Source organism: Phasianus colchicus, chromosome 13, assembly GCF_987193195.1.
Source record: "Phasianus colchicus chromosome 13, bPhaCol1.hap1.1, whole genome shotgun sequence".
Lineage (NCBI taxonomy): Eukaryota > Metazoa > Chordata > Aves > Galliformes > Phasianidae > Phasianus > Phasianus colchicus.
Genome location: NC_143448.1, coordinates 10,304,065 through 10,318,865, shown reverse-complemented (window position 1 = coordinate 10,318,865; position 14,801 = coordinate 10,304,065). Strand labels below are relative to the sequence as shown.

At 36.8% G+C, this 14,801-nt stretch overlaps 1 protein-coding gene across 1 annotated transcript; it reads right to left on the bottom strand.

Moving 5' to 3' along the window:
• Window positions 1–549: 549 nt before the first annotated feature.
• On the bottom strand, window positions 550–13,920 carry GPATCH1 (G-patch domain containing 1). Its single transcript, XM_031615100.2, has 20 exons — window positions 13,563–13,920; window positions 12,142–12,276; window positions 11,772–11,857; window positions 11,185–11,345; window positions 10,744–10,841; window positions 10,533–10,591; window positions 9,941–10,186; window positions 8,972–9,119; window positions 8,258–8,337; window positions 7,068–7,272; window positions 6,432–6,719; window positions 5,880–6,061; window positions 5,479–5,606; window positions 5,073–5,206; window positions 4,548–4,717; window positions 3,798–4,005; window positions 3,341–3,451; window positions 2,767–2,891; window positions 2,083–2,228; window positions 550–884 (listed from the first exon to the last, which is right to left on the bottom strand). Exons 1-20 carry the CDS (start codon window positions 13,636–13,638, stop codon window positions 863–865), a joined length of 2,808 nt encoding a protein of 935 aa, XP_031470960.2. The 5' UTR covers window positions 13,639–13,920; the 3' UTR covers window positions 550–862.
• Window positions 13,921–14,801: the final 881 nt, after the last annotated feature.

Below are 14,801 nucleotides of genomic sequence, written 5' to 3'. Positions count from 1 at the left end.
AATAATGCAGTTTATAATTATAGTACCAATGTACTACAGCTAATACAGCCTTAATTTCTGTAAAACTGACAGCTTATTGGTTTAGGTCTGCTATGACAAATGCTATACGTACTCGGGAGATGTTCCAACTCCAGTTACAGCCAGATGCTGGGAAAATGCGACCTGAATTTCTGCATTAGAAAGGTTATAAGCAATAAAAAATATACACACCCAATACATATTTTACATTACTTCAGTTTTTAAGTCCCTAACTTAATTCTGACAAACATTCGCCCTTCAGAGCGAAGGGAAGAGAGAATGGACAAAACCTTCAAAAGACCTGATCTCTTCAGGGCTAACCAAAAAATTTAAGGCATACTATTGAGGGCACTGTCTCTGAAACACTGGCAGACATAGGGAACCAGCCACCTCACTAGGTGCTGACTACGTTTGACCACCCTTGTGGCAAATAAATTTTTCCAAGTGCCTTGTGTAAACCTCCCCAGAACTCTGTGCCATTCCCATGCTTCTTGAGAGATTTAAGGTTTTAGAGGTCTGAGGTTATAACATTTCTGTACAAAAATGATTTGTAATACTTGGTTTATTAAAATATCTTGCTTCATGTTAATTAAAACAGAACCTGCAGTATTTAACATTATGCTATACAGAAGAGATTTTTTTCAACATTCCATAATCATTACATTTTAATCCTATGAAACATCACAAAATAAACATATAAACATTTACTTTCAAACAAATTCAATATGAATACGTTATCTACAATGCTTCAAAGTATATATATACACAAGACTGATCTACCATCACGGAGGAGATCAAAAATTTGAGATCTAAAAATCACACAGTAATGAAGAAAGATGCCTCTTCAATACTGAAGTTGTTTCAATCTAAAAGAAAAAAAGAAAAAGAGGATAAACTAAATAGTCACGTACATCATTAAGAATATTACTTGAGAAGTTTCTTAAACCTTAATTTAAAGAAAGATCAAGACTTTGGAAAGACTTTGGATAGAAGCACTTAATCTCAGTGCTCAGCAAACACAAAGACTTCCAAATTATCAGCTTGTACAATGAAGTCAAACTGTTCTGTGTAAAATAAGCTCAAACACATTTTGGCTATTTACATAATCAAAAATACCATCTTTTTTTTTTAATACAAAAAGACAAATACGTAACTGAAGCTCAGCTCCAAAAAAATGAAAGACAGACTCCTTTGGAACCCTGACTTTTCCTGTTGGTATGTATTCACTACACAGAATAGCTAGATGACAGTAATTTTGCCAAGACAGCTGGACGCAATACCTCAACCAACACATTCAGACCTCTCTGCCTGCTAATAGGAGAGGCTCAGCACAATCCAATGCAGTGACAGTTCCACATGAGATGACAGAGGCTTAGGATGACTATGATCTGAACCAGATGCAGTTAGTTTTAATTGCATTTCAAGTGTGGAGCAGAACAAAGTTTCAAACTGTTCTTTTCTTATTTTCACATCCCAGGTAGCACTGTGTTCAAGTCCCTCTTTATATATTCTCTACTTATATAAATAACAACAGTTTAGATTTAGCAGAAACATACATGACAAGCATCATCCTCCTTGCTTCACTGCTCCTTGCTGAAGCGCAGAATCATCCCAAGTATCAAAGCCATACAGTGAATATGTCTGAACTGGTTTCTTGGTGATTATCAAAAAAATGAAGCTGACTTGAAACATTCTGAAGCAGACAACATCGCTTCCAACATTTCCAAGTAAAGACAGTAGACAAAGTCACAGAAATATGACTCACCATCTGCACTTCTTTAGTTCTTAATTCCTTCAAAATATCATTCATCTGTAACTATAAACCCTGTTAACTAGCACAGAGTTGTATTTAGAGCCTTCTATCTCTAGAGGCTTAAGACATTTGCAACATTTCCTCACTTCATTAAACAAACTAGAAGGCTTTATAAACATGAACAGACCTGCTGATCCATGTTTGCTATGAATAAGTTTACTGATCCGCAAACTCCTAAGTTGAGGTTTCAGTTATATATTTCAGTTATATACTGCAAAATTCGCAAGTATTTCAGTCAACTTTCTATTTACCTTCTTAGAAGTTCTTTCGGTGACAGGTTTGTGGAATCTGTATCACTAAGGCTATCACTGCTGTCTGTAGTATCTGAGCTGCTGTCTTTTTCTGATTTTTTATTCTTGTGTTTTCCTTTGGTTTTGTGTTTCCTATGTTTCTTTTTCTGTAAAAAGAAAAACAATTCATTGTACTACAATTTTCATTTTGGGAGAGCTGGTTTCCTCTGAAAGGCACTAACAACAAAAAAGCAAACATTCCTAAAAGTCAATTTCATTGTAGACTCCACATTCAATTGAAACGCTCAACAATGACTTCTTTTTGGTACTATCTAGCCTGAGCTAAAACTGAAAAATAAATGCCAAAACTACTTACCTCTTTCCAACACTTAAACCTCATCAAAATAGATGTTTGATTATTAGTTGATATAGAAGTTGTGAATTATACACAGCTCTCAGAATATGCCCAACATCTTCAGCATAAAACATTAAACATTAATGTCTGTACTCGCATTGTATAAATGGGAAAAGCAGCACCCTAGCTAAATAATGTCCTGTTTTCAAATTCCAGTCTGAGATCACCTGAGAAACTCAGTTATTCCAGTTCAGACACATTTGATTCATTTTCTACAGCATAGCATAAATCACAAGAAAATTTGATTGGTAGATCAAAGAACCAATAAACTGATTATTTTAATTCAATACCTTTTCCTTTTTATGCTTGTGATCTCTCTTAGTCTTGTGTTTCTCTCTGCTCTTTTTGTGTTTTTCTTTCCTGCCAGGCCCTGGAGAACTTGCTGGCACCACTGTTTCTTGTTGCCATGTAGAGCCTGAAGTACAAAGCAAATGCAGAAACAAAAAATACAAATACAAACAATAATGAAAAGGTAATTTTAATATTTAAATTCATATTAAATATTAATTTAATATGGTAGTTTAAAAAAGCTTTCAAACAGATGTGAAATGTGTGAACTTCTAACTGCAATGTTTCTACTGTAATTAAACACCTTTTCAACCTGTTAATAAGGAAATTGTAATGCTCATCCTATATCTCCATTACAGTTCATAAACCCCGCCTCTATGGAACTACAACAAAGCAAGTACAGGCAAAAAGATTCCTGCTAGTCCCTCACAGAGTGGTAACAAAGTGTGTGTTGACACGTTTGACATAGAACAGGCACTTAAGAGGTAAGGTACTGCTTCACAAACATTAAAGACATATGTATGATATTTCTCTTTAAAGTGTAGAATTCACACACTACAAGTCTACAGAACCTACCAGAAGAAAAAGATGGAGGCAACTTCGGTCCAAATTCCTCCGCATTATTCTGTTCCTGCTTTGAAGCAGGCAATGAAGAAACACCAGGCTCAGCTTTAACAGCCACACTGTCTATGGAAAAAAAAAAACCAAAACCAAAAAACTCATTTATTTGAAAGAAAATACTTTTTTCAAGAATTATCAGAGAAACTTAAAGCAAATTGATCAGCATCCTTTATCTCCGTGGACTGCGTGGGCCAACAGCACAGCTGACATCCTGAATGATTTCAATGTATTGCCTCTACCTGTTTTTGTTTGTTTGTTTTGTTTTGTTTGTTTGTTTTTACCAAAATAGACCTATAATACAATTACAAGTTAGTTCAGGATATAGCACTGTCCCAGTAGTCCCAGAAGTACTTGATTCATAAAGGAAACTTCTACAAGACGCTTATAAAAATAAGCACGCATTAAGAACTACCTTGTATGTTAGATGAAGAACTACCAGGTAGACCAGCTTGTCCAGTGGTTTCTGAATCTACTACTGAAGTAGAAGGCTGCTGTTCTTCATCACTCTCTTCCTCAGAGGAAGACTTTTCATCTGAGGAACTCACAAAGATGGCCTTAAATAAGTCCATGGACGGTCTGCTTTCTTCTTCCTGTTCTTGATCCTTATTCTCATTATCTGCCTGTAAAGCAGTGTAACACACCACATTTAGACACCTAAAGAAACTAAAAATCCCTCTCTCATCAGTTAAGCAATATAGTAATTTCAAATATGCTGGGATGTATTGATTAAACAATCAAACATCACAACACATAAGAAGTTTACAATCTTAGTAATTCTTAGTTCAATCCACTGGAGTACTTGTCTCTACGAAGTATGCATCCTCCTCCTCAAAGCAGAAGATACATATATATCCTGTGCCTGTGAGCAAAGTGGGAGCAAGGTACTGAACTTAACTCCCAGACTGTGTGCAACATTTTATCTATCCTTAAGCTGCTACATCAAGTATAGCCATACTTACCATCCTTGTAAAGATGTGGAAGTTTTACATCTCAGAGTTATAACCGCAAAATTCTTTCAAAAGCAATCTCACTTTCTTTTTGCTTATCCTGAGTTGGCCCTTTAGCAAACTAATCTTTATTAAACCAATTCATAGAGTACACATCATTATTTCCAAGGTTTACAGTCATTCTCCTTTATATTCCAACACCACTAAGAACCCACCTCACTGGGAAGTGTTTCAGCTGCCTTTGTTCCACTTTCTTCTGTTGTTGGCACTGGTGGCTTCTGCAGAAGATCAGCTTTTGATCTGGCAAGACTAATGAATTCACTGATAGAATCTTTTTTCTCCTTCTCTTTATCTGATATGTCCCATCTTGAAGGTTTCTTTGGTTCTAAAAAAGTCCCAAACATTCAAATCACTTGCATGTCAAATTCTACTGCATTTCATGACCTACTTGATTTTAATTTAGTCTGCTTCTTCAGCCTGATTTGATTTTTCTATCTTTTTAATGAATACCTGACCTATAAAGGTCTCCTAAGTGGAATAAATTAACACCATCTCACTGACTTTAGCTTTTATGTTTGAATGGAATGTATTGAATATATTTTCAATTTTTATACCTGTTTTTCTTTTAGGGAAAAAAAAAAAATCAGATGGATAAATTCATTCCTCATAACAAAGACAACCATTTTCTATATACTATTACTTCACAGCTATGTGATTAAAAAAAACAAAACCTGACTTACTGCTCACACTGTTATTCTCTTGTTTTCTTTCATTTGTGTCTTGTGTTACAGATGTAGTAGGCTCAGACAGAGTTAAGAAATTAAATACAGAATACTTGTCTCTCTTCACTTTTGGTAAACCAACAATGGAAGACCTACAGGGAAATAAAGATGTTCTTTTGAATACTGTTTTCCACACACAAATTAGCTACAACAACCTACAGTAATACTTAAAATGCATATTATTTTGTCAGAAGTTATTTTACCATGCTTTATAAGGCCAATTAAAACATTAGGAAAATCTATAATACATCTATTACAATACAAAAAGAAAACATCAAGCCAGATTTTTTCCACAAGAATATGAAAACTCAGGATTTCCAAGGAGTGTTCAAAAATTTAAGAATTTCTTAATTAATCATCTTACTCAGGATATGGATCAGGAACATTAAATCTTTTGCACAACAACTTTTCAGGGTGCCATTCAAACTTGTCTCTCGTGAGTTTACCAAACATCTTCATCTTCACAGCAGATTCCTTATCATCAATATCATTCTGAAAAAGTCAAACACGGTCTGCTAGGTAACTAACAACTTGGTGAATTAACTATTACGGTTGTCATATTAATAACATGGCAGATAAACATTTCAGCGTAGTTTAACAGATGACTGCATTACGTGCATTAAGTCTTTTCAAAGGTTTACTTAACAGGCAACAAAGCATTACTGACATAACTACAAAAGAGTTTTAAAGAAAAATACTTTTATAAAGCAGTGTTAAGGTAATAAATGTAGTTTCAAAATACTAAAATACTGTGACAACACATACCTCTTGGTCCCGAGGAACTTCAACTTTGTCAGCATCATCTTCATATTTGGCCCGGGTAAACCTGGATGCCAGCGCTGAGTTGGAGGACTTGTAGAACATCGCTGCACGGAAGAATTCCTCTTGTTCTCTCCCTCGTTCCCATTCTGTCATATTTGGGTCTAAGTAACGCTCCAACGTATCTACTGTAAGGTAAAGAAATAAATACTTAAGACATTAAACCTTACCTAAGTTTGATACTTTTCAAAAAAGAAAAAAAAAGCAATCAACCCTGCAAGTATTTCATGAATATTTATTTTTAAGGATAGTATTAATCTCAACTGTATTTTTCCTTGACAAGTAGAGGCAAGAATGATTTGCTAAATGCAAGATAGATGTTTTAAACAATTTTACTTGTAATGCTGACTCTTTATGTGTTGCTTTTTAATACTTCATTTATTTAATAGGTGTTTAAATTCAAAGCTTCATCAAATAATTAAAACATAGAGGAAGCAAAACCAAAAAAATACTCTTTCAGAGAAAACCAGAAGTGTCAGGATTTCTCTCTTCAGTTACCTTTTTCTCCTTGTTTAAGGCTTTTCACAAAACTTTCATATCTTCTTTGTTTTTCTGGATCTCTTGCAAATGGTTTGAAGTCACTAGAACCAGCATTTGCTAACTGTCCCCCCAATAACATTTGCCATTTATGAGAAGCATCGTTTGGGGAAGCTGGCTGGAATCTGCTATTCCGGGGCTGCTGAGGCAACATTTTTGCTTTCATTTGTTGTTCAGATGCTTGTTTTACTTCTTTGAGTCTTTCTCTGTCTTTCTCAGACAGGTATTCCAAAACAGACGGAGCTGGACCTATGACCAGAAGTAGAAGTTAGAGATAAGCAAAAAGAAAAATTAGTTCAACTATTTCTGACACTTCAGTGGAGTAGAAAGCCTGTGTATACACAGAGAAAATGCTCTTCTGCAACAACACAATATAACGGCAGAAATAGCAGATGGATACTATTGGTCACTACTTCATCTTTCTGGCTATTTGCACATATTTATATTGCTTCATAATTTTTATTATTGTATATAAAAACACAAGTAAAATATACAAGTTACATTAGAATAATGTTCAAGTCTGGACCAAACTTTTACTGCTACATAAACAAATTGTGGACCTAAAGAACAAGGAAAGGGACAACTATCTATCAATACCTTTCAGAACAGTCTCTCCTAGTTGTTCCCTCCTCTGAGACGCATTCAATGCATGCCTGCTTTGTTGTGTGGCATCACTCCCCAGTTTTCCAGTTGATTCTTCTAACACCTTTTGTAAATGGTAGTTTTCATTCCCAGCTGCTATTACAGGCCGAAAGTAGTGGACTGGTCTGTAATTTCGTGGCAGATCAGGTGGCAGATAAATCTTTACAGAGTAGTGGAAAAAAACAAAACAAAACAAAAACAACCACAAGAGCGAGATACAACTTTGTATTAAACTTTTAGAAATGGGATTGAGAAATGTAACCTCAATCTAAAAATTCCTCAATTTACAAGTAACAGTAGAAAGAGATACCACATTCTTTCAGACTGAATCAGTAAGCGGTGCTGTAATACAAACTTTTGGAACAAAAGTTCTGTTGTCAATACACATTAGTTATGCAAAATAGAAAAATGTGCACATCAAGCACCAGCAAAAATTAAGCAGTCTTAATATGCATTGCTTTGTTTGAGAATATGTGCTTCTGATTACATTTTTAAAAACAGAAGTCACATATGATTTAGTCAATTAATTAAACTGTTGTGTACTTCTGCACATAATGTATTTTCCTGTCTTTCAGAGTTCTTTTTCTCCATTCTTCATGCAAACTATAACTTCAAAGATTACCCCTCTGCCTCCTATAGAACACAATTTTCTATACCATGCAAATGTTTCTCCTTTCTGTATTAGCAAAAGGACCTTGTCACACAACCCTGATAATCATTCTAATTTATGGAAACACTCGTGGCATACAAGATGCAAAGCAAAGAATCAGGTTGACAAACTAGCTTGTCACCAAAACAATGAAGGAGACAAAGTGTGCGGCCTGATTTTTACAAAAAAAAAAAAAAAAAAGGATGTTACAGCTGAAAGATGTAAAAGCAGATGTACATTTTTATTGTGAAGTTAAATCATTCTTCCATCTCCATGCAAAATAACAGTAAATGCATTTGTTCAAAGTCTGAACATGGACAAAATTTAAATTCATCCAGTAGTTTCACATTTTTGTTTAGTCAGAAATCTTTACTGCTTATTAGAACTTCCATTTTGAAGAACATAAAGTATCACACCACAGTAAAATCCATACATTTCACACGTCAATTTTGCTTTGAATGTTATTCTTACTGCACAAATGTCATTATATGCTTACCTTGTTTGGAGCTGATGGCTTTGATGCCAAGGAAAAGCCATCCAAGATTTTGCCTATATATTTCACTTCTGTTTCAGACCCTGCAAAAATAATCACAGAGCTGGCCAATATTTAAAACACACACATTTTGTAAAAACACTTCTTTCCTGAATATTTTACATTTTGCAGAACATTTTATGGAAAGTAATTGAATGTGGCTACAAGTGAGACAACGGTACCATTACGTGCACATCTAATATCGTAAGTGCAATTAATTGAACACAGCAAACATTAGGAGTTGCTTTAGAAAGCATTTAAGTATTCCATGCACTTAAAAGCTGCACTACAAATAGAGCATTATCAAGATAAAATCTCAAATATTGTCATCTGAAAATAAGCAAGTCTATTTAAAAAAATCTATTTACAAGTACTGGGTCATATTTGAAGCCATGCTTCATAATCTCTTTCTTCAATGCAATTGAATACTGTATTTCATGAAGCACAACATATAGTCCCTTCTCAAAATGTAATTTGCACACTAAATCTAAATTGGCGTTAGTGGAAGATTAAAATAATTATTTCCAGAATTAGAACACACAAATATTCCAAGAAGTCTAGGACAAAGCTACAGATATCACAGCTAGAAGATACCTATCTACTAGAAGCTTTTGAAAAAAATGGATGTGTTTTAAATACAAATCACACTAACTCTTTCCACAGAACTACAATTCTTACTTTTTTTTGATCTATACTCCTTAGGTGCTGTCCAGCCATACAAGCCATCTCCAGGTTCTTCATCTTTTAGAACTGTATCATATTTTGACAATGTTTCAGTTGCATAAATATCATCATCTTCCTCCTCTAAAGCTCCTACACCAAAAGCCTACAATATATTTCAAACAAAAGTAATGAGAACTCAAAAATGGGAAAATTACATTTTAAGACATTTGTTGGAACACATCTGTGTCTGTACCTTACCATGTACAGTATGTAAGATGTTATGTAAGATGTCCAACGTATGGACACATATATTGGGAAAAAATCTACTTCACACAAAAAAAGAAGTGGTCCCAACTGGGGGATGAGAGGTATGAGGGAGGAAGCAAACATATCCTACTTGTTTCAGTCCCTTCGGAGGGAAGAACGATAAGTTGGGCCTGTACAAGGCAAAGACAGCAGCCTAATTCTAGCAGTCAGACTTTGAGTCTGATTAAATGCAGGTAAAATTACTGAGGGGGAAAAAAGGCATGAAAATTAACAAAGCGTAATTCTTAAAATTATATAAATTGACCAAGCTCTTTCTACATAAGAACTACAAATACAACAGGAGAAAGTAAAACCCCTCTGACAGATTCAACACCATTTTCAGTAAAATTGGAAAAAAAAAAAAAAATCAGATTCAATATCAACTTTCTCTAGTTAAAGTAACACAAGAATTTTCTCAGTTCAATCAGTCAGCCAGCTATTTTCACCCTATTGCTTGTCTTTTAAAACACTGACAAATGAAAGCAGTTAAGAATTATAAGAATTTGTTTAATATGAAGATATGAACAAGTTAAACAACAGGAAGTAGGCAGACTCCTAAACCTGTTTTCAAACCACACTTACGGTTTCTTACAATAAGTCTACAATTATTAGATCCCATTCTAACTACATTTTAGATTTTATCACACTACTAATAAAATACCTAAAACAATATCTTACCTGGCCTGTGATACCTAGTTTTCTTCGTCTATTGTTTCTCACATCACCAATTAAGTTACTTGGATCTTCAGAATCAGCTGCAAACAGATTAAGGTGCTCTCTTCCAGATGCACCAAACAAAGCTTGTGAGGGGTCCAAACCCTTATAGCCAAGTCCGTGGACATTCTCTTTTGGAGTCAAATCTACAGGCATTACATCTTTTGGTGCAAACGTCACATTTTCTGGCTGGTATTCATCCTCTTCATCCTTGTAAAAATAAAAGCATGTAACAACAACAACAACAACCACCACCCACAGATGTGGCTTTTACAACATCTAGTTAATATGAGACTAGGCAAGTTCAAGTTTCTGTAACTATGCATTAAATTATTTATGAACTACACCTGTTCAACTAAAAAAAGAATAAATGTAGTTACATTCCTTTTTCATAATAAATGCAGTAAATATTTATGAACACTTTAACGAAACTTTAAACTGTATGTTAAGCATTAACTTAAAATGCTTAAAAACATAAAAAGTTTTTTATAAAGGGTGTTAGCACACATAAGTTACTTATACATAAGTTAACAAATAACTTCTGCCTGCACAATACCTCGGAACCTTCGGACAGCCCAGGTGGTAATGCACAGCCATATATTTTCACTTCAGGGTCTGTAACAGATGCAACATTATCACTATTAATTTAAAGTTCAATACTAAATTTCTCTAAGATTAAATAAATGGACTAAATAAAAGGAAATAATAAAATTAACTTTCTAATGCTAGCTTTCTACAACTGAGTTCAGGCACCTAAATGAACTTACCAGGTTTCTGCCTACGTGGCTTTCTCTTGACTCGTGGTCCAACTCCTTGTCCTTCTTTCCAACCCATTTTTCGCAACAGTTCAACCCCAATTGTTATTCTAAGAAGAAACAAAATAAAGCAAAAATAAAAAACTCAAGTCACAATTCCAACATTCATTGAAATCTAGCCGAAAATTAAACCAATTGAAAGTATGCTTTTGTACATACTTTCAATTAAAATCTGAATGCATCAACGTTTGCATATATGCTGCATCGGTTGTAGGTGTGTGCATGGAACAAATCTGCACAAACAAGAACATCCACAAGGAGGCCTCTCTGGAAAGGTAACACTGCAGATCTTGCAGCCTCTTTCATGAGTTAATCTAAGTCAATTGCTTCTCTCATCAATGCACTCGTATGCAAAAGGAATTTCTATGCTAACTTTTATTTAAATTTACTTACTTTGATGGTCCTATTAAATCATCAAATGCGCTAGTTCCAGGAATGGCAGCAACTACTCCCGCAATCTGTCTAGCTTTCTCTTTTATTCTGTCCTTAGCTTTGGATGCAAAATCATCTGTGGTTGTAATATCTTTTGGGGCTATCCCAAATTCACTAAGATCCTAGAAAAGACAGGCAAAACAAAAAAATTACATTAGAAAATGTTTTCCCCAAAATACTCACTGTAACAATAAAGAAAAGAAAACAGGGTGCAACCCTTACATTGGCAACATTTTTCAAGACACTTTTGTGGTTGATTTCTGTGCAACTTGAATGGTCATATTTAAAACAGCTTTGAAAGTATTTGGATTTCCTGATAAGAGGAAATGAGAGGTTTGAGATATTGGATTTTTCTAATATTGAGATTATATGAACTTCCTAAGTGAATCTGTTAAATATCCTATAGAATCTAGAAGTATAACAACATAAACATGAAATAATTTTAAGGTTACTACAACTTTTGCTATTTAAGTTCTTTTTTCATGGCCTGAAAAACTTACAATCATGTCTACAACTTCCAAAAGGGATTTATTTCTTTCCAAATTTACCTCTTCATCCATAAAGTCTTCTGGTCCAAGAACGGTTCTGTCTGCTCTCTTCTGCCGTGATGATATAAAAGCTGAGGGCGTCCATCCTTTAAAGAAGGCAAAGTAAGGGACATCTAAAGTAAGGGACTGCAAACTACAACATCTGAAAACAATTCAAACATTTGAATCTTACACCTAAGGGATACATCAAGAGAACATTCACGTAGCTGGAGTCTGAGAAACAAAGTTTAAGTATCTCCAAAAATTATGTTCCAATTATTTACATAGTAACAAACAGCAGGGGAAAAAATGATTAATAACATTTATTTTTCACTGATGTTACACCACAGTCATCAAGCAACCCCTCCTAGTTGACAGAGAAGTATCTCACCTTCCTTAGTGCCAACAGTGTTAAAGTAACCAGCAGAAAAGCCACCCGTAAATGCTCCATGAAAACGCTGGTATCGCCCCTTTGCATCTTTAACAGTCTGCTCCTGAAGAGGAACTGGCTTCTTAATTCGTTCGCCTACAAGGAGATAAATCAGAGAGCACTACATAAAGAACGGAACCCCTACTTGGTCCACAAGCCATTTCTTCCCTTGCAATTAAGAACAGGACTGAATAGTACCCACCCTGAAGTAGAAAGCATCAGTATCACTATGTATCTGCGTATGCTGTTGACGTACACTGACAGAGAAAAAGCATCAAGTGTTCAAATAGAAAACCTAAATTCTTACTAATTCTGTGCAATTTTCTATGATCAGGCTAATAGATTACCAGTCTGCTTAACAACACCTCCGATCTGTAAATATTTCCCCTGTTTGTGACAGACACTTCAGAACTACTTACGAACTATTAGAAAGCTCTAAATACCAGCCAGGTTCTCCTTAATATTTATTGACAAGCTAACTATGCAACTTTTTTATATAAAGTTTCTATATAAGAGCAAAAAAATCCTACTACTACAAATTTTCAACAGAATCAGTTATTCCATTGACAAAACATAATGCTTGAAACACATTCCATTCATAAAGAGAAGCTAGTGAAGACCTCCCTGAACATTCTGAAGGATGAAGGCTTTATGCTGATAATAAACTCGCACACTCACAAGGCCCAATTCCCTTCTCATATAAGCTCAGTCAGGCATATGACACCATTATCACCGTTTACCTCAGTAAAACTGAGGAGTTCTTGCCGCGGCAAAAAATAACGCGTAATGCTGCTGTTTCTCTAAGGTCCACCAGAACCGTCACTCCCAGAGCACGGTTTGCTATCGTTCTGTTAAGGAAGCACCTCTCTTCACACAGCACCTGCTGCTTTCCAGCCCCCGACAGGCAACAAAACCTCCGTTTACCGTCACGCAGACAGCTCCCAAGCTCCGCTGGCTGGCTGCTTACTTTAAAAACGTTCCAGGTGGCACGGAACTCCTGGAACTCCAAAACGCAGTCGGAGGTTTTTCCACACGCACAGCTCCCTGCAGCTCGGCCCGCAGCCCGGCAGTGACGTTAGTTAAGAGGCAGAGGCTCAGCGCCCACAGCTGTGCACAGGCGCTCGGGCAACGCTCAGCCGGTACCGCGAATACAGACGTAGAACACGCCCACAGAACCGCACACTTAGAAGTGACGATGAAAGCTAAAGTAACGGACAGGCTCAGGCCGGGCACGGGCCCCGCGCGGGCAGCACGGCCGCTCCCAGTCCTGGGCCGGGCTGCTTTATTTCGGCAGGCCGCTCCTCCTGGACACCCGGACACCCTCACCACAGCGCGGCTCAAAAAGACGGAGCAGTCCAGGCGGGCTCGCCGGGCTCCCTTACCCTCCTGCAGGGGCTGCAGCGCCGTCCCGTAGTTCACCAGATCCTCCTCCTCGCCGTCGCTCGAGTCCGCCGCCATCTTGCCGCGACGGCGGCTCGCGCGGGACAACGCAGGGTCACGTGAGGCGCTGGGCCCGGCCGCCCCTCAGCACAGCGCCCCGCCCCTCAGCACAGCGCCAGGCAGGCCGGCCTTGGCCACGCGGGGTCCCCACTGGGCGCCAAAAGGCATTTCCCCAGAGCGCAGCGCAGCCTGACCGCCGGGCGGGACGCTGTGTGGAAACGCTGAGGCGGCTTGTTCTGAACCAGTGCCCTGCGTGGTGACTTTGGCAATTGATACCTCTAAATAAAGGCATACACTGGGGTCTTTGCATTCACACCTCTGTGACAGGCGCCTCACAAGGGAAGCTTTCATTCAACGTATTTTATATCAGAACAAATAAATACCTGTCAGTTACGAACCAAGTGTTCCAAGCTGACATTCTAATTTTGCCATTCCTCACTATTACCTGTTGAAAACTCATATATCAGCTGTGATCCGTTTGATTTCTCCACCTTACAGTTTTCTGTCAGACTCAGATTCACTCAACGTTTTATAATTAGGAAAAAAATAATAATAATAACACGTACACACAAACGATACACACTGCTTCATCCTGTGAAGTAGTGCTGTGTTCCACTCAGAACTCCTGCGAGCAGAGATCACCAGTTTATTGAATTCCTCAAAACTAAATCACAACACAGCTGTAGGGACTCACAGACAAGACTTCTTTAAGCTTGGTGCTGTAGTCTCTAATCCAGCCTTTGTGTTCGTTTGTACGCACAGAACTGGTTTCTTCCAAAGTGAAACGACCCCAGTTTCATGTGGTTTCAGCTTTCCATAGGAAATATTTACACAGTTGTATGCAAATAGGGGGCACTCAGTTATTTAGGTCTACGATTGGCTCAAAAACAACTCGGTAGAAGCCGCAGGCATTTATCTATGCGCATTAACTTTTCTCATCATTACTAATTAGTAAGCAGTTATCCCACAGCACATAGTGGCAAAATGAGTTGTTAGCACAGTTGTTTTTTCTTTTTGTTTGGGAAATAATTGTTCCTAAACAGTCAAGTCTGACGGATTTGGATGCACATGCTTAAGTAAACTTTTTTTTTTTTTTTTTTTCCCACAGTGTTAACAGAAAATCTTTTGAGTGTTTTGTCTGCTAAGTTCAAAGAGATAGAGTAATCAAATCTTGAAGGGTT

Excerpts from the sequence above, each read along its gene's own strand:
- GPATCH1 (XM_031615100.2), bottom strand. The coding sequence starts at position 13,638 with ATGGCGGCGGACTCGAGCGACGGCGAGGAGGAGGATCTGGTGAACTAC. Across the intron at positions 11,346-11,771 it reads AAGACTTTATGGATGAAGAG|GATCTTAGTGAATTTGGGAT; the intron begins GTAAATTTGGAA and ends TGTCTTTTCTAG. Across the intron at positions 2,229-2,766 it reads ACAAGCATAAAAAGGAAAAG|AAAAAGAAACATAGGAAACA; the intron begins GTATTGAATTAA and ends TTCTTTTTACAG.